At 44.8% G+C, this 25,261-nt stretch overlaps 1 protein-coding gene across 1 annotated transcript in view; it reads right to left on the bottom strand.

Moving 5' to 3' along the window:
- The window catches only part of LOC106574174 (TSC22 domain family protein 2), a 49,513-nt gene extending 24,681 nt beyond the window's left edge, over nt 1–24,832 (bottom strand). Inside the window, exon 1 of the mRNA XM_014149843.2 lies at nt 22,476–24,832. Within this exon, the coding sequence (XP_014005318.1) occupies nt 22,476–24,118 (1,643 nt within the window). The 5' untranslated portion in view covers nt 24,119–24,832. The remainder of the gene's footprint in view (nt 1–22,475) is intronic.
- Nucleotides 24,833–25,261: the final 429 nt, after the last annotated feature.

The raw sequence follows: 25,261 nt of genomic DNA, 5'->3' as shown, positions 1-25,261 counted from the left end.
ATCTATACGTCACTTTGTTGAGCATCACAATACATTTTAGATACTTTCGTATGACTTGGACTTGATGTGCAAAAATTGCTAATGAAATCAGTAATAGAATAGTTTGTTTCTTGCCATAAATGTGGGCCACATACCTGATCTAGATCAAATCACCCTCTATACCAGACAGAGGGAGATACTTATGGCTCATAAATCATAAAGTATTTTATTCAGGGCAGTAAAAATAGAGAAGGCATCTGCTACTTCATTTTGGTGCTGCCACCTTATACACTGATCCCATTCAGCACGCCAACCAGTAGCTTTCTCGGAATGTTTACAAAAACGTAGTCAGTGTGATCACTGATTCGGTCATGGTGACCAAAAATGTAGTCATCGATCTGTTTAAAAGTTAGAGATGCAAATGGAGTCACTTAAGGTCAAACGACGACAGCCCCATTTTAAAATAGCCAAAGGAAACACGAGACCAGAGTTGTGTTGGCTTACTCCAGTGGTTTCACTATCAGAAAGGTTGAATGACTATGATAATACAACTTAGGGATAAAGCCATCGGTGGAGAAGCAAAACTATGACTGATCCGACCCACCTACAAGGTTTGCCATTTGTATACATTTTGTTTTTAATCTATATTATTTCAAAAATGTTTTTTCCCTAAAATTGCTTTAGAGCAAGTTAGCTTAGGGCTGGGCGATATGGCCAAAATATCATATTACGGTATTTTTCTAATTTGACGGTATTATATGTTTTTGAATAATACAAATTAGAAAATGTGCTTTATGAGTAGTGGATAACTCAGGATGGCAACATTTTTTAAGTGATTTCAATGGATCTCTCTCCATTGTGAATGTTTTTTACTGTTCAATTAAACTTAAACCAACAATTGTCTTTATTTCATCAATTTCTGCATTTCCTGCACTCATTTGAGAGCATTTCCACACTGCCACATAGGGCTGCACAATATCGGCGAAAACTCTAGGCCTTATTTTTAACCAAATGTTGCAAATGCGATTTGACTTGAGATTTAGATCAATACACGTGAACTTTTTGGAATCATGGAAATTAATTGATTATTATTGAATCCGTTTTGTTTGACACGACAACGAATGAAGATGCCAAGGAGGAGTTTGTGACATACTAGGAACCAAAATCTTAGTCCATGTTTCCTAGGTGACCCTATAATCTTCAGCTACATTAAAATGTTCTCTTAGCCACTTCATGTAGGTGTCGTTTTCATGCTTTGCCTAATCCTCTTTGATTTAGAAGATACCTGTGGCACAAACAACCTGCTGATTTAGGCCTACTCCATCACTGGTATCAGGCTGCATAGCTAGCTACGTTTGCTCTGACTCAGTACATTTATTAGCTAGCGATTAGCATTAGCGGATAACACGATTTAGCCACAACTTGCTAAGAAAAAAGACAAACTAGCTGTTTGCAGATGTAAGAAACACAAGCTAATAGCAAAGTGAAAACAGCATCGTAGTCGTCAACATTGTTGCAGGTGCTGCATTGACCATAAAACACGGTATACCACCTAGAGCGACATTAGTCCCATTCCAACAAGTCAGTTCGTGTAGAGGAGTGACAAGTTCTCTGACTCCAGACAAACGGGAGGGTGGATGAGAAGCAGCTCTCAGGTTTACCTGTGGTTAGATTAAATCAGTTTGGCTTTATTCCTAACTGTTTTGTCACTGTAGCTGGGTGAGGATCAAACACGTCAGTGGTGAGCCACAACTCTTGCACAACACAGCTACTGTTGTTTACCCCAATCCAACCAATTTCAACAGCAGGGGTGGTCAACCGCCATCGCTCTCTTGCCAAGTGCGCCAGTGTGTAACTGGGAGTGTGCAGCTGGTGCACTGGGAGTGTGCAGCTGGTGCACTGGGAGTGTGCAGCTGGTGCACTGGGAGTGTGCAGCTGGTGCACTGGGAGTGTGCAGCTGGTGCACTGGGAGTGTGTATGGTAACTCGTGCGTTGATCACAATAGGCCATACTATGGGACGACAGCGGGGGGAAGAAAAAAAATAAAAAATAAATAAAACTGCAATAGAAATTTGTTTTCAGGGTGGGCAATGTTTTCTATGGCAGTGACCTTCCATGAACTTGAAAATAGAAATAACTGTTGAGAAAGCCTTTAGGTATAGAGTGCCACCAAGGCGCATTCTTCATGGGTCGGCCGCTCCTTACATAAATCATGAGATCAGAGCGTTTGTATAGCTACGACGTCTTGACAAACAGACCTGAATGAAACGTGTCCTGCCAGCTAACCCGTAAAACAAAAAGGCACAGGCAGTAAAGTCCGTGGCGGAGAGAAAGCCCTGCAGGGGCATGAGCCAGCACATGGGAAAGTCTTTCATGTGCCTCAAACCTGATCAGAACAGGGGCATGAGTAATGCACGCTCGTCTCTGAACAAAGTACATTGCCGCCACATAATTGTATTTAATGGAATTATCCAACCTAATAGTATCTCCATTTTAGTCATTTAGCAGACGCTCTTATTTCAGAGAAACTTACAGTAGTGAGTGCATACAATTCATACTGTTCCCCTCCGTGGGAATCGAACCCACAACCCTGACGTTGCAAGCGACATGCTCTACCAACTGAGCCGCACGGGACCTAATATTGTCACCTGTATTGTCAAAAATACCGCAGTCATTTCATTACAAAAGGATATTCAATGATTGATTTACAACATGTATGGTTGGTTATATAACATTTCTTCAGTTCCAGGTGGGATGGATGGGATACAATGTTGACCTATACTACCAAAAACAGCCACTTATTATATTGAGGTAGGCCTAAAGTTGTTACCAAGGCAACACACACACACACACACACACACACACACACACACACACACACACACACACGAGAGAGAGAGAGAGATTCAAGTCTTATCCAAGTGTTTCAATAATGTGAGTTAAAAGTGAGTCAATATAATGCAAGTGAATGACTTCTCCCATAGGAGTTAGGCGAGGTCACTTAAACAAGCCAAACCATGTGACTGCATCACTTCAGTTGGTTATGTCCGTAACACCCAACAAAACTGAAGCTCCATAAATCACGTCAACATACAAAATATCTGTCCTCTTACTGCCTGGTTTGTCTTAAGAGTTCAATATAACACATGGCTCTTCAATTTTTGTACGTAATCATTTTATATGCTACAGAGATAATTTAGATAATCAAATCACTAAGGCTAATGGACGAGACAAAAATACTTTGCCTAAGCTTAACGAGGTGAAGGTATTCACCAATCTGCTCTTCAGCTCTCCCTAACATTGCAAAAAAAAGTTTTAAAAAAATACAGCTTTCAAAATATTACGTAAATCGCATCGTATTTCATGGGATATTACACTAAGTAATAGGTGATCTTCTATTTGGAGTGCTAAAACCCTGTGGCGCTACTCTGTACAGCTGCGACGCCAAAGAAACGTAAGCGCTGGGTCCTCGTGACTGATAGATTACCACACTAAAAGTGTCAACGGGTCCTGAAGTGTTGCCCGAAGTGTGAAATTCCGACCTGCCCCGACACTTCCCACAATGCCATGCTTCTAACAGTGCAAACTTGGGGATCGCCAGCCATGGCTGGTCCACACACACACACACACACACACCAAGCCCATATCTATCACTGACAAGCTTTGCCCCCCATAACTTGCTAGTAGAGAAGGCTTGGTAGAAAGCAGTAGACAGGTTCTTGCATATAAACATAGGAATAAGAAGGAAGAGAAACATGAGTATGGAAAAAAAAAGCAGCTACCTAAAGAAATAAATGGAGAGGAAATGGAGGGAGAGAACTAGATTGATAAGGAGTGAAGCTGAGGTTTACTGACTCAGTCCAGGCTGAGCTCTCACATCAGAAATTGTATGATGTTCCACAGCTACATCAATCAGCGCTAAAACATGCTTCCAGAATAAACAAACATCTGAGCCAAATGGTATTTAATGCCAGTCAAGGGATCCAGGCCTACAATTAGCTTTAAAAATCTCATGCCAGATGTTTTGTTGCAAAGAATGGTGAAAAAAAAATATATTGGACCAAGGCGACATGTGCAAACAGAATCCAGAATCCTGCACCCCGAGGTGCCTTATTGCTATTATAAACTGGTTAAACATAATTAGAGCAGTAAAAAAAAATGTTTTGTCATACCCGTGGTATACGGTCTGATATACCATGGCTGTTAGCCAATCAGCATTCAGGGCTTGACCAAGCCAGGTTATAAAATGGTCAGTTTACTGATGTTTCACGCTGCGAGTGTAGTACAACAGAAGGTTGTCAAATCGGTTACATAACACTTACCATTACCTACATGTACTTGGCTTTAACTGAACATGTTTCAGTTAAATGTTCTTTTCATGTTTTTAGCGCTGCTGTGTCCTGACTTGGAAATCTAGGTTATAGGCCTAGGTAGGCCCTAAGGCCGAAATCGGTTCGACTACAGCCTGAACAAGTTTGGCTGTCATTTGGTTGAGAGATGCAGTATGTTCACTTTGTGAGATACCAGTAATTGTTCCTTTGCAGGAGAACATCACAAAACACTTAGTGATTATTATCACCCATATAGCATGACTTTTGTACACCACACACTAAGGTATATACCTTTCTTGAGATGCACCCAATTAACAATTTATGGAATGAGACAATTCTGAGAGATAATTCTGTGTTCTTTTGCTAAAACATAATAACAAAATCTATTCTGCTAAAATGCACTGTCTAGCTTTTATTTTGGGTGACTTGGTTCTTAGATTTTTTTTTTTAAAGTACATATATTTTTACATTGCTGTTTGGACTTCTGTTTCTTTTAGTTCCCCCCAAAAAATGAACCCCCTTTTTCACCCCAATATGAATCTTGTCCCATCGCTGCAACTCCCCAACGGGGTAGCGAAGCAAAGGTCTAGTCATGTTTCCTCCGAAACATGACCCGCCTAACCATGCTTCTTAATTAATAACCTCTTGGGGCTAGGGGGCAGTATTGAAAATTTTGAAAAAAATGTGCCTATTTTTAAATGCCTCCTACACCAACTCAGAAGCTAGGATATGCATATTAACAGATTTAGATAGACAATTCAGTGTTTTCTAAAACTGTTTGAATGGTGTCTGTAAGTATAACAGAACTCATATGGCAGTCAAAACCCTGAGACACATTCTAACAGGAAGTGGATATCTGATGTGTTGAATTACTTTTAAGCTTATGCCATTGAAGCGCACAGGGACTTATTAATCATTGAGCACTTCCTACGCCATCCACTAGATGTCACCAGTCTTTACAAAGTGGTTTGAGTCTCATTGCAACTCCCCTCCAAGTCTCCGACCACTACCTTGTATCCTTTTCCCTCTCGCTCTCATCCAACACTTCTCACTCTGCCCCTACTCGGATGGTATTGCGCCGTCCCAACCTTCGCTCTCTCTCTCCCGCTACTCTCTCCTCTTCCATCCTATCATCTCTTCCCTCTGCTCAAACCTTCTCCAACCTATCCCCTGATTCTGCCTCCTCAACCCTCCTCTCCTCCCTTTCTGCATCCTTTGATTCTCTATGTCCCCTATCCTCCAGGCCGGCTCGGTCCTCCCCTCCTGCTCCGTGGCTTGACGACTCATTGCGAGCTCACAGAACAGGGCTCCGGGCAGCCGAGCGGAAATGGAGGAAAACTCGCCTCCCTGCGGACCTGGCATCCTTTCACTCCCTCCTCTCTACATTTTCCTCTTCTGTCTCTGCTGCTAAAGCCACTTTCTACCACTCTAAATTCCAAGCATCTGCCTCTAACCCTAGGAAGCTCTTTGCCACCTTCTCCTCCCTCCTGAATCCTCCTCCCCCTCACCCCCCCTCCTCCCTCTCTGCGGATGACTTCGTCAACCATTTTGAAAAGAAGGTCGACGACATCCGATCCTCGTTTGCTAAGTCAAACGACACCGCTGGTCCTGCTCACACTGCCCTAACCTGTGCTTTGACCTCTTTCTCCCCTCTCTCTCCAGATGAAATCTCACGTCTTGTGACGGCCGGCCGCCCAACAACCTGTCCGCTTGACCCTATCCCCTCCTCTCTTATCCAGACCATTTCCGGAGACCTTCTCCCTTACCTCACCTCGCTCATCAACTCATCCTTGACCGCTGGCTACGTACCTCCCGTCTTCAAGAGAGCGAGAGTTGCACCCCTTCTGAAAAAAACTACACTCGTTCCCTCCGATGTCAACAACTACAGACCAGTATCCCTTCTTTCTTTTCTCTCCAAAACTCTTGAACGTTCCGTCCTTGGCCAGCTCTCCTGCTATCTCTCTCAGAATGACCTTCTCGATCCAAATCAGTCAGGTTTCAAGACTGGTCATTCACCTGAGACTGCTCTTCTCTGTGTCACGGAGGCTCTCCGCACTGCTAAAGCTAACTCTCTCTCCTCTCATCCTCCTAGACCTTTCTGCTGCCTTTGATACGGTGAACAATCAGATCCTCCTCTCCACCCTCTCAGAGTTGGGCATCTCCGGCGCGGCCCACGCTTGGATTGCATCCTACCTGACAGGTCGCTCCTACCAGGTGGCGTGGCGAGAATCTGTCTCCTCACCACGTGCTCTCACCACTGGTGTCCCCCAGGGCTCTGTTCTAGGCCCTCTCCTATTCTCGCTATACACCAAGTCACTTGGCTCTGTCATATCCTCACATGGTCTCTCCTACCATTGCTATGCAGACGACACACAATTAATCTTCTCCTTTCCCCCTTCTGATAACCAGGTGGCGAATCGCATCTCTGCATGTCTGGCAGACATATCAGTGTGGATGACGGATCACCACCTCAAGCTGAACCTCGGCAAGACGGAGCTGCTCTTCCTCACGGGGAAGGACTGCCCGTTCCATGATCTCGCCATCACGGTTGACAACTCCCTTGTGTCCTCCTCCCAGAGTGCTAAGAACCTTGGCGTGACCCTGGACAACACCCTGTCGTTCTCCACTAACATCAAGGCGGTGACCCGATCCTGTAGGTTAATGCTCTACAACATTCGCAGAGTACGACCCTGCCTCACACAGGAAGCGGCGCAGGTCCTAATCCAGGCACTTGTCATCTCCCGTCTGGATTACTGCAACTCGCTGTTGGCTGGGCTCCCTGCCTGTGCCATTAAACCCCTACAACTCATCCAGAACGCCGCAGCCCGTCTGGTGTTCAACCTTCCCAAGTTCTCTCACGTCACCCCGCTCCTCCGCTCTCTCCACTGGCTTCCAGTTGAAGCTCGCATCCGCTACAAGACCATGGTGCTTGCCTACGGAGCTGTGAGGGGAACGGCACCTCCGTACCTTCAGGCTCTGATCAGGCCCTACACCCAAACAAGGGCACTGCGTTCATCCACCTCTGGCCTGCTCGCCTCCCTACCTCTGAGGAAGCACAGTTCCCGCTAAGCCCAGTCAAAACTGTTCGCTGCTCTGGCACCCCAATGGTGGAACAAGCTCCCTGACGATGCCAGGACAGCGGAGTCAATCACCACCTTCCGGAGACACCTGAAACCCCACCTCTTTAAGGAATACCTGGGATAGGATAAAGTAATCTGCGCTCTGGAGCAGGTTGTCATCAAGGATCTCTGTACTTTGCTTTGTTCATCTTTGCCTCGATCCTGACTAGTCTCCCAGTCCCTGTCGCTGAAAAACATCCCCACCGCATTCGGCCACCACGCTTCACCATAGGGATGTCAGGTTTCCTCCAGACATGACGCTTGGCATTCAGGCCAAAGAGATCCATTTGTTTCATCAGACCAGAGAATTTTGTTTCTCATGTTCCCCAGTCTTTAGGTACCTCTTCAAACTCCAAGTGGGCTGTCATGTGCCTTTTGCTGAGGAGTAGCTTCTTTCTGGCCACTCTACCATAAAGGCCTGATTGGTGGAATGCTGCAGAGATGGGAGAATCTTCCGGAAAGACAACCATCTCCACAGAGGAACTCTGGAGCTCAGTCAGAGCGACCATCGGGTTCTTGGTCACCTCCCTGACCAAGGCTCTTCTCCCCCGATTGCTCAGTTAGACCCGGGCGGTCAGCTCTAGGAAAAGTCATGGTGATCCCAAACTTATTCCATTTTAGAATGATGGAGGCAACTGTGTTCTTGGGGACCTTCAATGCTGCAGAAATATTTTGGTACCCTTCCCCAAATCTGTGCCTTGACACAATCCTGTCTCGGAGCTCTACGGACAATTCCTTCGAGCTCATGGCTTGGTTTTTGCTCTGACATGCACTGTCAACTGTGGGACCTTATAGACTGGTGTGTGCCTTTACAAATCATGTCCATTCAATTTAATTTATCACTGGTGGACTCCAATCATGTTGGGGTAACATCAAGGATGATCAAAGGGTCTGAATAGCTATGTAAATACGTTTTTTATTTTTCTTATTGTTAATACATTTGCAAGAATGTCTACAAACCCGTTTTTGCTTTGTCGTTATGGGGTATTGTGTATAAATTGATGAGGGGGAAAAAATACTTTAATCCATTTTAGAGTAAGCCTGTAACGTAACAAAATGTATAAAAAGGGAAGGGGTCTGAATACTTCTCGAATGCACTGTATATTTTAGTTCATGACAGATTTATTTTTTACCGCGCCTCCGAGTCTCGCTCATAACCCATGTTGTGGAATTAAGCGCTGTAAAAGAGGCATTTTCACTTGCAAGTTTCACATCAACAAATACCTCAGAGAGCAGCTGTGAAGAGGTCACTTGGTAACAACCAGAGTAAGAAACCAAATGACTGATTTTAAAGAACGAGCCAGTCAGACACCCCTAGTGCCCAGAATAAGTTTATTTGGGGGACGAATGAGGCCAGACAGAAATGGAGAATAAGTTAAGAGAGAAGGGGAGAAAAAGTGAACTCGGAGATAGTTAAAACTTGTAAAATAAAGAGATGTTTGTTTTGATGGGAGAGGGAGAAATAACTTGTTGTATTGGTCACCATCTGGTATCTGGATGTCACAGTGACATGACAATTAGCTAACGTAACGACAAGCCGGTGTGAATGACCAGTGTTGTATCAAGGTGCTTCCCACTGAGCAGCTGTATCGCGTCACTGGTGGTAGCTAACGTGGCCAATTTGTTCCATCCCAGTTGATTATATTTAGAGTGGGATAGCACCCTACACAAGAAATAGCCTCTCCCGCTTAGATCAAACACAAAAAAAAATTGGATTAAATATATGCCAGTGAAATAATTGCTTTAGGTAAGTGTGTGAAGGTTTGGGAATGCTGCCAGGCAGAGGCCACAAAATAACGCTTACTATCTGGGTGACCTATAACCCCGAGTCCGCATGGGAAACGTGACCAGAAACTTGTGCATCCCTTTGGCATTGCCTTGTCAGATAATTACAAGAAAACAAATTGTATTTAGAGCACTGCTGCACTTGACTGGCAGGTAAAAGACACATTCATCAAAACAGAGTGATTGTAGACACCTAGAAGTGAGCTGAGAGCAGAAAAGTATTGGTCCTAGGATACAGCCTTGGGGCACACCTGTCCAGGCTAATATTATGTATTGGATCTGGCCCGAACCGTGGGTAATCAAAACAGTACCAAGAAATACAAGGTCTTTATTGTGCTATTCACCGAATAGCGCGCATCATAATGACAACCGTTAAAAAGAGTCTTGGCCCCATGATGCCTGCTTGACAGGGGATTTAGAAACGAGCACTTCAGTAAATAGAGAAGCTTTGCACAACAATACCTTTTCACAAATGAAAAATAAGTGTTCTTAAGGGTTTTACTCATTGGCAGCTGTTACCAAATACCTTAAATATTATATAAGGTGATGAGTGAAACGGTTCCTTTACATAATTTATGTATTGCATTTCAGATTAGGTTAAATAAAAGAGAATATTTGAAGTCCATTTCTTAACAGTTGTAAACACAACCTAAACAATACTAACTTGAATACATTTATCCTGACAGGTCAAATGCGTCAACATGTTACCTGGAAAAAACCTGAGGCGGAGTTAACATAATCAACGTTATTTAGCTCATTTTGGGGGCCTAAACCTCTTTCGAAATGTGGTGTGAACAGAATATGAACGCAGCCACTCATACTCAGGTCACTCAGCTGAGTGAATCCTCTGTAAAACTGGATGATTTCCCCCCCTCCCTAAATTCCCCCCCCCCCAAAAAAACATAACCACAAGCCACATACACAAGACACTGTCCTCTTAAGCAGGAAAACAAACAATCCTGTAAACAGAATGCAATGCAAGTGACTTGAGGCCAGGAGGCCTCCATTGTCTGGTGTTCCTCATCCAGCATAGTGGCCGCCGCCATTCCCTGCGCTACTACATCCTTGGGAAAATATCCATACAGGATATGAACCAGAGGTAATGTGAGCTCAGTGCACAGAGACGGATGACTGAGTGAGTCAGCTGGATGGGGAGTCAAATAAAACAGTGAGCCCTGCAGTAGTACGGGTAGTCTCATAAGAGCCGCAGCATTACGCTCTGGGAGATGTGGAGAGATTGGATGGCTCAAGGACATGACTCTCAGTAGGGGGCCAGATGTACCAGCTGTGCTGCTAGCCACCACCCATCCCTGCCTCCGTCCTTTAGGGGTCAGGACGTGGAGGAGGGTGAGGTGGGTCACCGTTGGCAGGGCGTGGACGGGCGTCTCGCAAAACATCCAAACACAGCGTGTGTGTGTGTGTGGGGGGGGGGGTGTCTTCTAACTCAACTGCACAAAGTACTACCAGACAGATGGCTCCCCAGTAGATGGCTAAACGTTAATTCAGTAAAAGGTGGGCGCCAAAAAATGTTCCACAGATTAGAAACAGCTCTATGTGCCAAAGGTGATGATTTTCTTGTGCATCTTTGCCGACACTGTCACAATGAGTCAATCCAAGTGAGAAAAACAGCTACTATACAGGCCTACACAGCTGGAGGACAACAAATAACTCATAACAGGTACAAAAGACGCCATCTACTCAATTTCACCAACTCAGGGTTAAATAAAGCACAGAATTGGATCCTGAAGCGTGAGAGTGACTGACACACTGAACTCCCTGTGTGTCCTCCCTCAGGTCTGCTCTAGCGTGTCCAGACAATTCCCTTTTTAAACACAGTCAGTCACTCTCCACTGACTGCCTGGGGTCCAATGAACAGGCCTGTTGCACAGCAGAGAGCTGATGAGAAGTGTGAGGCAGCCACTGTGCAGCAGAGCAGAGCACAGGCAAGAGAGCGAGCGCAGGCAAGAGAGCGAGCGCAGGCAAGAGAGCACCACAACTTGACAGACTGGGCTGATGCAGCACATCACAGTTCATCCCTGCCTGTACCACATTATACAGTGGCAGCGAAACGAACAAGTCACCCAGTGAAACGCTTCGGTTAAAAGGCTTTCTGTAGCCATGCGGCATGTGACACTCCAACACATAACTTGAATCCTGAAATCTTTAAAGCTGTGCTTAAACAGCTAATAATGCAGGCCTGGACATACCTTTATTAAATGACTACAGGGCCCAAGAATCCCAGGCCTGGACTGTACATACCTTTACTAAATGACTACAGAGCCCAAGAATCCCAGGCCTGTCATCTGCGCTGCAGCTAACATACGAGTGTGACAAGTCGCACACGCAACTCCCTATACATACCGTACTCTCTGTGACAGACCCTTTAGACAGCACACTGGATGCTCTGAGACAACCTTTATGGAAATCAAAGCAACCATCACGTCAGGCTTTAGGTGGCTGTCAGCGTTGCAGTTCTGAATGAAAGGGACAACGCAGAGAGAGGGATTTGAGAATGAATGCACCATGATTATGTTGTCAGGGTTGGTTTCATGTGGCGTCTTACCGCATCCTTTTAAAAAAAAATGTATTAATCCCTCGTAATGCTCCGAAACGGTAAATGATTTTATTGGACACAGTCTCCTTCGGTTTTCCACATTCGGGACGTGACACTGACCGCCATGGTCCCAGATAGGATAAAAACCATGTCTTGGATCTAGTGCGTAGAGGCAAGACTCACGGGGATCAGTATACATTAGTCACCACACCCATGAAGACATAGAAGGTAGGTAAGTGGCTCGCAAACACCAAGATATGCCACGTTACATAATTTGCATCAGAGTTGATAAGAACCAACAGTGTATAACATTTTCCTAAATCTGTACCCCCCCCCATGGGACCTATAACTAAAAGGAGAGTTGGACAGGAGTGAGGTCACCCAAGTGCTGTGTCACCAAATAACAGGCAGGATTTACACCACTTGGTGAATGACAAAACACAAACTGATTAAATACTATTCTGTTGTGAAACGGTGTCAGATTAGTGAATTAAACTGCTACATCTCTACATACACCAGTATGAGTCACGTCCGTTGCCCTGCAGAAGCTCAGCACAAGAGGGGGAACAGAAAGTGCAGAACGCTGACAAGATGAAACATTAGAAACAAAAGTTTAAAAACTGAGGATGTAGTTTGACCAACAAAAAAAAAAGCAGACATCAAAGCAGGAAAGTTAATTCCTTTAAGACCGATCTGAGCAGAGAATAAAATGCACACAGAATAATTTACATTGCTCATTTAGGAATGTCAGATTTAAAATAGCTGAGAATAACCCCCAGGGTGACCTGTGTATTTTTCATCCTCTGTCTCCACTCAATGTGAACCTAAAAAGCCCCAGAGGGTGGTTCCCCTACACAGTTGACACAGCCTCCATCTCCTCTCGAACAAAGACTGTGGTTTGTAATCATCGCTGCGGTGATTTGACATGCTGTATATTTTCTGTCTCAAGAGTCTAGTAGGTCCCCTGGCCCATAATCACACACAGAGAGGAAGAGTGGGTTGATCAATATGACAAAAGGTGCACGTCCAAAACAGTTCAGAGTGGGATTGATATAGCCCAAACCGCCTGACCCTCACATGAAGAGGAACTAACAAACTGATCTAGCTGTCCCTCAACTCACACATACACTCAAAACATCCCTCAATCCAAGTGACAGGTTCCTCTGACAACCCAGTCATAGTTGTTGTTCAAGGAGGCCATCCACAGTGAGGCTACGATAGAGGAAACATTTTTTTTTGTGTCCAAATGCCAACAAACTTCTTTGTAGTGACGAGGGGGGAGGGGGGCAAAGAAAGTGCCCGGGGTAAAATAAATACCAGTGACGGGCTACAGCATGGGGTAGGAAACAGGCCACAGCACTACTCGAGATAGGAGAGATGAAATATGACGGAGGCCCATTAATTAAAGACTGCCCATCTCTCTACCACACAATGGATGCTTTCATGTGACACTCACTCAACACTACCTCAGCTCACAGGAGGAGCGCGGCTGTCAAAGCAGGGCGAAACAATTGTACTACAGGTGAGCTACTCCCGTACATGAACTATACATCAAGGAATACAATGTACAGGTTTGCACTCTGACCTTTCCCCTCCAACCCCCCCCCTCCAGCTTCACCTCTTGTTGTTTTAACCTCTCTGGGCTAGGCGGGACGAATTCGTCCCACCTACGTAACAGCCACTTGCAGCCTGTGGCGCGATTTTCAAAACCTTAAAAATCCTATTACTTCAATTTCTCAAACATATGACTATTTTACAGCTATTTAAAGACAAGACTCTCGTTAATCTAACCACACTGTCCGATTTCAAAAAGGCTTTACAACGAAAGCAAAACATTAGATTATGTCAGCAGAGTACCAAGCCAGAAATAATCAGACACCCATTTTTCAAGCCAGCATATAATGTCACCAAAACCCAGAAGACAGCTAAATGCAGCACTCACCTTTGATGATCTTCATCAGATGACAACCCTAGGACATTATGTTATACAATACATGCATGTTTTGTTCAATCAAGTTCATATTTATATAAAAAACCAGCTTTTTACATTAGCATGTGACGTTCAGAACTAGCATACCCCCGCAAACTTCCGGGAATTCGCTAACATTTTACTAAATTACTCACGATAAACGTTCACAAAAAGCATAACAATTATTTTAAGAATTATAGATACAGACCTCCTCTATGCACTCGATATGTCCGATTTTAAAATAGCTTTTTGGTGAAAGCACATTTTGCAATATTCTAAGTACATAGCCCAGGCATCACGGGCTCGCTATTTAGACACACGGCAAGTTTAGCACTCACCATAATCATATTTACTATTATAAAAGTTTGATTACCTTTTGTTGTCTTCGTCAGAATGCACACCCAGGACTGCTACTTCAATGACAAATGTTGGTTTGGTCCAAAATAATCCATCGTTATATCCGAATAGCGGCGTTTTGTTCGTGCGTTCGACACTATCCGAAATAGTAAAGAAGTGTCGCGCGCATGGCGCAATTCGTGACAATAAAATTCGAAATATTCCATTACCGTACTTCGAAGCATGTCAACCGCTGTTTAAAAACAATTTTTATGCCATTTATCTCGTAGAAAAGCGATAATATTCCGACCGGGAATCTGCAATAAACTAAACAGCCGAATTAAAATACTCCACGGGGGCTAATCGCGCACGCGCCTCACTCCATTGTCACCTAATGGGACACTTGAATAAGATGATAATCTGTTTCAGCCTGAGGCTGCCTCGTCAACCTTCATGATTTTCCCGCGTCCTGAGAGCCTATTGGAGCCCTGGGAATTGTCACGTTACAGCTAAGATCCTTACTTTTCAATAAACAGATGCAAGACGCACGACTCCTTGTCAGACAGGCCACTTCCTGCATGAAACCTTGTCAGGTTTTTGCCTGCCATAGGAGTTCTGTTATACTCACAGACACCATTCAAACAGTTTTAGAAACTTCAGGGTGTTTTCTATCCAAACCTGAACAATAATATGCATATTCTAGCTTCTGAGTTTGTGTAGGAGGCAGTTAAAAATGGGCACATATTTTTTCCAAAATTCTCAATACTGCCCCCTAGCCCAAACAGGTTAAAAAGATGACACAGGAAAGGGTTCCTACCGCAGTATAAAGGTAAGTCTTGATAAAGGAGTCAGATGACTTCACTCTCGTGCAACAAAACACCACAAGTGGAAATAAAACACCCCACCACTACGCGCAAACAAGTCCTGCTTTGGCTAGGGAGGACACGCACTGTCGTGCAAAGTGCAGGACTGACCAACGAGAGAGGGAGATCTGTCGAGTGCGCTTCTCAGGGGGGTCTTATCGGACAACATACAGTTGGCTGGGTTTTTCTGTGCGACGGCAGGACAGAAAAGCTACGTCCGGTAAGACGAGGGGTGGGGGTGTGTGTCTATTTGTCAATAACAGCTGGTGCGCGATGTCTAATATTAAGGTAGTCTCGGGGTATTGCTTGTCTGAGGTAGAGTACCTCATGATGAACTGTAGACCACACTATCTACCAACTGTCTATATTTTTCGTAGCCGTCTATTTACCAACACAAACCGATGCTGGTACTAAGACCGCACTCAACGAGCTGTATAAGGCCATAAGCAAACAAGAGCGGATTCTTTCAAGGAGCGGGACACTAATTCGGACGCTTATAAGAAATCCCGCTATGCCCTCAGACGCACCATCAAACAGGCAAAGCGCAAAAACAGGACTAAGATTGAATCCTACTACACAAAGCTCATCACTAAGCTGCAACTGGATCCTGGACTTCCTGATAGGCCGCCCCCAGGTATTTGTATTTATTATGGATCCCCCAGGTATTCGTATTTATTATGGATCCCCATTAGCTAACTCTTCCTGGGGTCCAGCAAAATTAAGGCCGTTTATACAATTTTAAAAACATTACAATACATTCACAGATTTCACAACACACTGTTGGTAAGGGTAGGCAACAACACATCTGCCATGCTGATCCTCAGCACAGGAGCCCCTCAGGGGTGCGTGCTTACTCCCCTCCTGTACTCCCGGTTCACCCACGACTGCGTGGCCAAGCACGACTCCAACACCATCATTAAGTTTGCTGACGACACATCGATGGTAGGCCTGATCACCAATCAATGATGAGACCGGGCAGTGGTGCTAGGACCACAAGCTCTCCCTCAACGTGAACAAGAAAGGAGATGATCGTGGACTACAGGAAAAGGAGGGCCGACCATGCCCCCATACACCGACAAGGCTGTATTGGAGCGGGTCGAGAGTTTCAAGTTCCTTGGTGTCCACAACACCAATAAACAAACATGGTCCAAACACACCAAGACAGTCGTGAAGAGGGCACAACAAAACCTATTCGACACGACAACGCCATTTCCCCCCTCAGGAGAATGAAAAGATCTGGCATTGGCTAACCTGTACCCCCATGCATTGACTCAGTACCCCCTGTATATAGCCTTATTGTTATATATAGATATATATAACAGTAAAATAACAATATACATTTTATTTTAAGAGCTTGTAAGTAAGCATTTCACGGTAAGGTACTACACCTGTTGTATTTGGCGAATGGGACAAATAAAATAGATTACATAGTTAGAAAGGCCAATCAGAGCAGCAGGCCCACTAATCAATAGTAGTGGGGGTCTCAGCGGTGGCTCACATGCAGACACTGAAACCAGTCACTTTGTTAAGTAGGGCCACAGGACTATCAATGCTGGGTCCTGGAGTGACCACATGACGGCATAAGGCCTGACTGTAGCGCAAGTCGGTGTTGCCTAGTTACTGGGTTTTCCTCTTAAGGGTAGCCCAGGTATTTATCCCCAACGTTTTGAAAAAAACCATTGTGATAAATACAGGTTAAATAATTGATAGCCGATTAAGAAGTAGTCTTAACCTCTTATGGCTAGGGGGCAGTATTTTCACGGCTGGATAAAAAACGTACCCGATTTAATCTGGTTACTAATCCTACCCAGTAACTAGAATATGCATATACTTATTATATATGGATAGAAAACACCCTAAAGTTTCTAAAACTGTTTGAATGGTGTCTGTGAGTATAACAGAACTCAAATGGCAGGTCAAAACCTGAGAGATTCCTTTACAGGAAGTGGCCTGTCTGACCATTTCTGGAACTTCTTTGCCATCTCTATCTTTTACTAAGGATCTCTGCTCTAACGTGACACTTCCTACGTCGTCCATAGGCGCTCAGAGCCCGGGAAAAACCTGAATGTCGTCATCCCAGCCCCAGGCTGAAACACATTATCGCCTTTCTCAAGTGGCCGATCAAGGGACTCTGGGCTTAGGCGCGTGACCTGGCCGCCCCCGTCTTTGTGATTTTTTCCTCTGTTTGCCGAAAAGGAGATTCCCGGTCGGAATATTATCGCTTTTCTACGAGATAAATGGCATAAAAATTGATTTTAAACAGCGGTTGACATGCTTCGAAGTACGGTAATGGAATATTTAGAATTTTTTTGTCACGAATTGCGCCATGCGCGCGACCCTTCTTCACCATTTCGGATAGTGTCTGGAACGCACGAACAAAACGCCGCTATTCGGATATAACGATGGATTATTTTGGACCAAACCAACATTTGTTATTGAAGTAGCAGTCCTGAGAGTGCATTCTGACGAAGACAACAAAGGTAATGAAACTTTTGTAATAGTAAATCGGAGTTTGATCAGGGCTAAACTTGGTCGGTGTCTAAATGGCTAGCCGTGATGGCTGGGCTATCTACTGAGAATATTGCAAAATGTGCTTTCACCGAAAAGCTATTTAAAAAAAAAATACAAATAAAAGAAAAATTTAAAATCGGACATATCGAGTGCATAGAGGACTCCTGTACCTATAATTCTTAAAATAATTATGTTTTTTGTGAACGTTTATCGTGAGTAATTTAGTAAATTCACCGGATGTTTGCGGGGTGTATGCTTGTTCTGAACGTCACATGCTAATGTAAAAAGCTGGTTTTTGATATAAATATGAACTTGATTGAACAAAACATGCATGCATTGTATAACATAATGTCCTAGGGTTGTCATCTGATGAAGATCATCAAAGGTTAGTGCTGCATTTAGCTGTGGTTTTGTTTTTTGTGACATTATATGCTAGCTTGAAAAATGGGTGTCTGATTATTTCTGGCTTGGTACTCTGCTGACATAATCTAATGTTTTGCTTTCGCTGTAAAGCCTTTTTGAAACCGGACAGTGTGGTTAGATAAAGGAGAGTCTTGTCTTTAAAATGCTGTGAAATAGTCATATGTTTGAAAAATTGAAGTTTTTGTATTTTTGAGGAATTTGTAATTCGCGCCACGCCTATCATTGGATATTGGAGCAGGTGTTCCGCTAGCGGAATGTCTAGATGTAAGAGGTTAAGTTAGGATCCAACTACTAAGCCCTACTAACCTCGCATTCAGAGTCAGGCTGAGGGGAATCTATCCAGGGAGTATTATCCAGGGAATAATTCAGTTGAAGACCATACCATTCTGTTCACTTGAGCCAATTTGTCCCAAGGGCATCCTCACTGGTTTATTTGGCTAAAAAGGACAGAATTGAGTATAGAAGATGCCAAACTTTCCAAGCTGAAGACTCAACTTCTTCCCAGTCGCACTCCGCCACCCAGCGTTGTTTTAATAAAAGACCAGAACAAACAATGAGAGACTTGGCCCTGACCTGGTTTCACGTAGGAGTTGATATGGTGTACAGAACAATGAGTCTCTGACTGTAGGAGTAAACATGTCTCTCCCTAGAAGATGTGACATGATTTCAGACGTGTTTCTTACATTTGGATCATTTTGAATTGTCAGGAAGTTGTATATATTTTATCTGAATATTAGCTAATCTAGAGCCTAGCTGGCTCTGCTAACCTGCCATCTCCCCTTTAGGCTACACACAGGCTAGCCTCCCAGCACACACGCCAAGGTTAACCAAACTTCAGAACAGGAACATTCTACACGTGTGTTTGTGAGAAATCTAATCGGAAGCCTCTCAAGAGCCTCCAAAAGTCAATAAACAGTGAGAGTACAAGTGATCAAGAATCAGTCTGAAATGTGAGCGATTTCAAGGAGAGAGAAAATCCCATGTCAACATCAGCCAGGGCAGGCCATGATAGGACTGAGCTAGACAGTTGACAGAGACTAGACTCAATCCAGCCGTGTCATCTCATCGTTGACTGGAGCCCACCTGTCGGCCTGTCCTCTCCACCGACGTCCTGCTTCCCAAATGACACCCTGTTCTCTTTAGGACTCAACAGTAGTGAACAAGGTGTAACTTGGGATGCAGACCTGCTGCCATCATGGCTCCATGGTTGGTTATATAGGGCTCCACTGATGTCACTGCCAACATCCGAGAACGATTACAAAATGGGCACGGGCTGTTCCCCGATGACATTACACTGGCAACAACTTGCTCTGTCTATTATTCCTCCCTCTCCACCCCCTATTTATGAGGTGTCATGCTAGGAAAAGATCCAGAGTTACTCTACCCCAGAACAAAAACACAGGGCTCCATGCTAGAAGAGGATTCACTTCAGTGAAAGTGTCAGCATTACTTTTAGTGTAATTTATTTAACAGCCCTCAACACAAAAAGGAGAGGGGGGATAATTATGGGGTTCTGAGTGTCTATAACAAAGGTGGGTTGTTATCCAGTGTTTCAGTAGACACTAGGGCTGTCCCCGACCAAAAAAAGAATCAGAAAAATCGACCAATGGACTTGTCTGATTTTAATTTTCCATATAAGGGAAATCGACAATCCATGTCTTCGGCGCCCGGGGAACAGTAGGTTAACTGCCTTGTTCAGGGGCAGAACGACAGATTTTTACCATGTCAGCTCAGGGATTCATTCCAGCAACCTTTCGGTCACTGCCCCAATGCTCTAACATACTCACACTGTGTTTTTATAAAATCAACTATATGTAGACTACAGAGCTTGTCTGATGCTTTAAGCACACTGTGATTAAATAATGACACACAAATGACTCAAGAGGGAGCCAGAGATCAAGAAAGCCTAACCAGAAGAAGAAAAAAAAAACCTGTTCCCGAACCACCACCTCCAACTGCTGCTGGCCTTCACAGATTCTGCCATTAGCTCCCGGAGTTGCTGGTAATATGCTACGCCAGGGGTTGGCAACCTTTTCCATTTATAGTGCCAATTTATCTTACCATTTCTACTGATCTGCATGTTATGGTTTTCATATGCTTATTTTCACGGAATAGTTTAATTTATAATAAAGACCTCATATGTCAAAATCATTGAATTGTGATTAATAAGTAAATTAAAATTACACAAATCTAAAAGTAACTTCTTTACCTCTACCTACATATTACCTCAACTGGTGCCCCCGCACACTGACTCTGCACCGGTACCCCCTGTACATCCAGTTGAAGTCGGAAGTTTACATACACTTTGGTTGGAGTCATTAAAACTCGTTTTTCAACCACTCCACAAATTTCTTGTGAACAAACTATAGTTTTGGCAAGTCAGTTAGGACATCTACTTTGTGCATGACACAAGTAATTTTTCCAACAATTGTTTACAGACAGATTATTTCACTTATAATTCACTGTATGACAATTCCAGTGGGTCAGAAGTTTACATACACTAAGTTGACTGTGCCTTCAAACAGCTTGGAAGACTCCAGAAAATGATGTCATGGCTTTAGAAGCTTCCGATAGGCTAAATGACATCTGAGTCAATTGGAGGTGTACCTGTGGATGTATTTCAAGGCCTTCCTTCAAACTCAGTGCCTCTTTGCTTGACATCATGGGAAAATTTAAAGAAATCAGCCAAGACCTCAGAAAAAAAGTTGTAGACCTCCACAAGTCTGGTTCATCCTTGGGAGCAATTTCCAAACGCCTGAAGGTACCACATTCATCTGTACAAACAATAATATGCAAGTATATTATTCTACCTTTATTTCAACAAGGAACACAGACTGAGACCAAGGTCTCTTTTACAGCTGGGCCCTGTGTATACATGTTTACACATACAGCTTAGGTACAATGATTAAAAAAACTAAACTAGACAAACAAAACGATCACAGATAACACAAAAAATACATCAACAGATTTCATTTACACATAGGTTATTCTACTAACAGCACAAGAAATTGCATTACTGAAACAGTTACAAGCAATACAAAAATAAAAAAGTATAAACACCATGAGACCACGCAGCCGTCATACCGCTCAGGAAGGAGACACGTTCTGTCTCCTAGAGATGAAGGTACTTTGGTGCGAAAAGTGCAAATCGATCCCAGAACAGCAGCAAAGTACCTTGTGAAGATGCTGGAGGAAACAGGTGCAGAAGTATCTATATCCACAGTAAAACGAGTCCTATATCGACATAACCTGAAAGGCCGCTCAGCAAGGAAGAAGCCACTGCTCCTAAACCACCATAAAAAAGCCAGACTACGGTTTGCAACTGCACATGGGGACCAAGATCGTACTTTTTGAAGAAATAGAACTGTTTGGTCATAATGACCATCGTTATGTTTGGAGGAAAAAGGGGGAGGCTTGCAAGCCGAAGAACACCATCCCAACCGTGAAGCACGGGGGTGGCAGCATCATGTTGTGGGGGTGCTTTGCTGCAGGAGGGACTAGTGCACGTCACAAAATAGATGGCTTCATGAGGAGGAAAATTATGTGGATATATTGAAGAAACATCAAGACATCAGTCAGGAAGTTAAAGCTTGGTCGCAAACGGGTCTTCCAAATGGACAATGACCCCAAGCATACTTCCAAAGTTGTGGCAAAATGGCTTAAGGACAACAAAGTCAAGGTATTGGAGTGGCCATCACAAAGCCCTGACCTCAATCCTATAGAATATTTGTGGGCAGAACTGAAAAAAAGTGTGTGCGAGCAAGGAGGCCTACAAATCTGACTCAGTTACACCAGCTCTGTCAGGAGGAATGGGCCAAATTTCACCCAACTTATTGTGGGAAGCTTGTGGAAGGCTACCTGTAACGTTTGACCCAAGTTAACAAGCAAACAACATGTCCACTCCGACAATGAGAACATTAAAATAATAATAAATGAATGCATTAACAGAAATTACAGTAACCAAACAAACATTGGAGATCTGAAATTATGGGAATTAACGGCAAATGCACTACTGGTGATACTGGTGTGCCATTCCTGCGGTCTCGACTAAAAGTAATACAAAAAAATTAAAATAATCAACCAGTCGACTAAAACAGGGTCAGCCCTAGTAGGCACCAATGAAACACATTAAAAAGGATTCCTTCCTCCATGCCAGTTCTCTCTGGCGCAGTTCTCCCCCCTGCCACCTTGCCCCCCCCACCCACCTTGCCCTTCCGCCCCCCCCAAACTCCACATTTACCTTCTGAACACAACCGCGAGAGATGTTTTTACATACAAGTAAACATTTCCAGGAATAGCATACCTCACACTAGCCTTGGCAAGAGGAGGCCTTCACTACACAACATTGAGTATGACCGCACTGCTGCAGAATGCCACGGGAATGTATAACATGATGGCAGTCTTCCAGAAATAGCTCTCAGTCCCTCAGCACTACTCAGTTTTCTAACACTTGAGTTTTGTTTACATCTTAACATGATGCCCATTGACACTCCATTGAGAGTGAATGGATAAACACCTTGTCTGGACACTACATTACACAGATAAGGTTTGAACATTGAGCTAGGCCCTCCAACATTTGAAGTGAATTTAAAACAAATCTCTTACCCATCCTCATCTCCATCCATGGGAATGGCTATCCCGAACAGGCTGTTGACTGTGGGAGTGGCCAGCTGCAAGCTCTCAGGGATGAAAGGCCTCATGACATCTTTTCCAGGGGTTGCATTGGGCTGAGGTAGGGTGTCCGACCTCCTGCGGCTGTCGTCCCCCTGGCTGGCAGTGGGAAGGCCCTGCCCGGCTGCTCCAGCTGTGGCCTCACCGCGAGCTACCTGGGCCAGGGGGAGTCCTCCTGGGTCAGGGGCCTGGCTTGGCATGCCTGGGGGGGTGTTGGTGGCACTGGGCACTGTGGCAGGCACATTCTGGACAACGGAGGCCCTGCCCACTCCTCCTGAAGGCTGAGGATGACTCACCGGCTGCTGTAGGGCAGGAGACATAACGGCCCCGCTGGCTACCTGCTGCAACAGCCCCTGGGTCGAGGCTAATGGACCGCCGTGCAAAGACCCAGACAGCTCCCCAGCCTGAGGGGTGTTGACAGACGAGGGGCCCTGGCTCAACAGAGGCCCCACAGAGAGGGAGGCCATGGGGTGGGTTTGAGGGCTGGAGCCCTGAGGCTGTAGAGGGGCTAAGTGCTGCTGTCGGTAGTCCAGCTGACTGGGGTGCATTCCAGAGGCATGAGCGGAGTAGGCAAACTGCTTGGCCTGCGTGGCAAGAGGCACAAGGGGGGATTTTTGCAGCATGCCACCTTGGGGCACACCGTTGAGGCCAATAGGGTGAAGCATTTGGGGGACAGCGGGCTGCACGTTGATCTGTGCCTGGGATACTGTCGCTGAGTACCCTGTGGGCTGTAAGGCATTCGCCCCGCTCCCTGTCTGGGGCTCTAGGCTGTAGCCTTGCTGCTGAAGCTCCGGAGGATGGCCATGGTGGAAAGTGTAGTAGCCACTATCACCTGTGGACTCCTGAGCCTGTGTGGAGAGAGCACTAGGAGCAACCACATTGCTTCCTGTGGTCCCTAGCCCACTGTCTGCATTGTGGTCAATGGTGACAGCGTGTTTTATGCTATCCACAGTCCTGCTCATGCTAGAGCCCTCAGAATCTCTCTCATAGAACTCAATACATGTCCATCTGCCCCGTCTGAAGGGCTCTCCTGTACTGTGGTCAAGTTTAATGACCCTGAAACGTGAACTACAGCTTGTCGTCGTTGTAGAGCTAGGCGCCACGGGGGGCGTCTGAGATACACTTGGGGAAACATTCGCAGCAGGGCCAGCGTTGACTGTTGTCGGCTGCTGGGTGGCCGAGGTTGGAATGGAGGGCTGACTCGCAGTCGGTACAGGACCACTACCCCCTAAAAAGTGTGGGTTGACATGGCTCAGGCCTGTACTTCTAAGAGCATGGCCCCCATTAAAAGGACCTGTTGCAGCCACTGGCTGCCCCTCTTGAAGTAAATGTAAGGCCATGACAGCTGCCTCCGCTTCCCCTGCATTGTTTAAAGTCTCCTCGGATGAACTTCGATCACATACTCCCGGATCGGCCAGGGACACGTCGAATATTTTGGATGACACATCCTCGGTCCTGGATTCGTCCGGGTCGTCCAGACTCTCGGTGTCATCCGTGATGCTACTGGCCGCCACCTGAGCCTGTGTCACACTCGTGATCTGAAAACAACTCTTCTTCTTTGCTGGCATTTTTGACATGTTGAATATCTTTGCTAGTCACTCAATTTACTGTCTATTTCCTTGATAAGTGTTTCGTCTGAGCTCAGTAAGTGATATCTTTTAACGAGCTAGCTAAAGAATTCACAGATTATAGCAGGCAAGTATGCGACATATTCCTTGCTCCCCTCTCCTGTTGCAGATTGTCTGTAAAAAAAAAAAAAAAAAGAACCAGCCCAGCGTCCGAAATCGGACAGGGTAACGTTAGCTAGTCTCTGTGTGACAAGTATCCCTATATCACCACCTCCTACTCCTCCAGTTCTTCCGAACCTGGCCTCCTGCGTGCGTTATTGTCCCGGTCCCGGAGTTGCAAGTAGCCCCCTGTTGCAGTTACCGCTCACCAGCTGCTACCAACACTTTAGTCTGAGGCGGGCTCCGTTCACCACTCTCCCTTTTAGCTGGCTAGCTAATGTAGCTAAAAGCTAACCAAATAATAGCTATCGGTGTCGTTAGTTCGATCCTTACCTATAAACAAGCCTGTACGACATCATGTAAACAAGTCCATATCCTCTTCCAAATCTTCACATTGAATCTATATCCTCCGACAGAGAGAAATTCCTGAATTTAAGAAAGTTTATCTTCCTCGTTCTCTGGTTTTCTCACTAGTTAGAGCTGCTGCTATGACACAAACCTAGTTACTAGCAGCAAGCTAACCGCCGCTCTGCTCTTCCTCTTACCACTCGACAAGATGGCAAAAAAAAAAACGAACTGCACTCTGGGAGGGTTGCGCATTGACTTACGTAAATTATTGGAGAATTCGAATGGGATACGCTGATTTGCTTTTTATATCGTAGAAATTCATGAAAACAAAAATGTACTTTTTTTGTCTTCATTTAAGTTTGGGGTTAGGCATACTATTAGAAGTGTGGTTAAGGGTTAGGTTTAAAATCAGACTTTAGGAAAATATATTGTAGAAATCGGTGGGGTTTATGACTTTGTGTCTGTGGTAACTAGTGACGTCAATTCTGAAGTGACACAAAACCTTTAACCATGCTGTGCTGTATTTGGACACTCTTTTCGATACAGTTACGAACGGAAATTATTTTCGTAGCAGGTTAGGAGAGCATTTTCGCTAACCCTAACCTAATTCTCCTAACCAGCTGCCTAAGTTCTCCTAACCTGCTA

Source organism: Salmo salar, chromosome ssa16 (assembly GCF_905237065.1).
Source record: "Salmo salar chromosome ssa16, Ssal_v3.1, whole genome shotgun sequence".
Taxonomy (NCBI): domain Eukaryota; kingdom Metazoa; phylum Chordata; class Actinopteri; order Salmoniformes; family Salmonidae; genus Salmo; species Salmo salar.
Note: the sequence above shows the minus strand (reverse complement) of the source record. Positions and strands in the feature narration are given on the sequence as shown.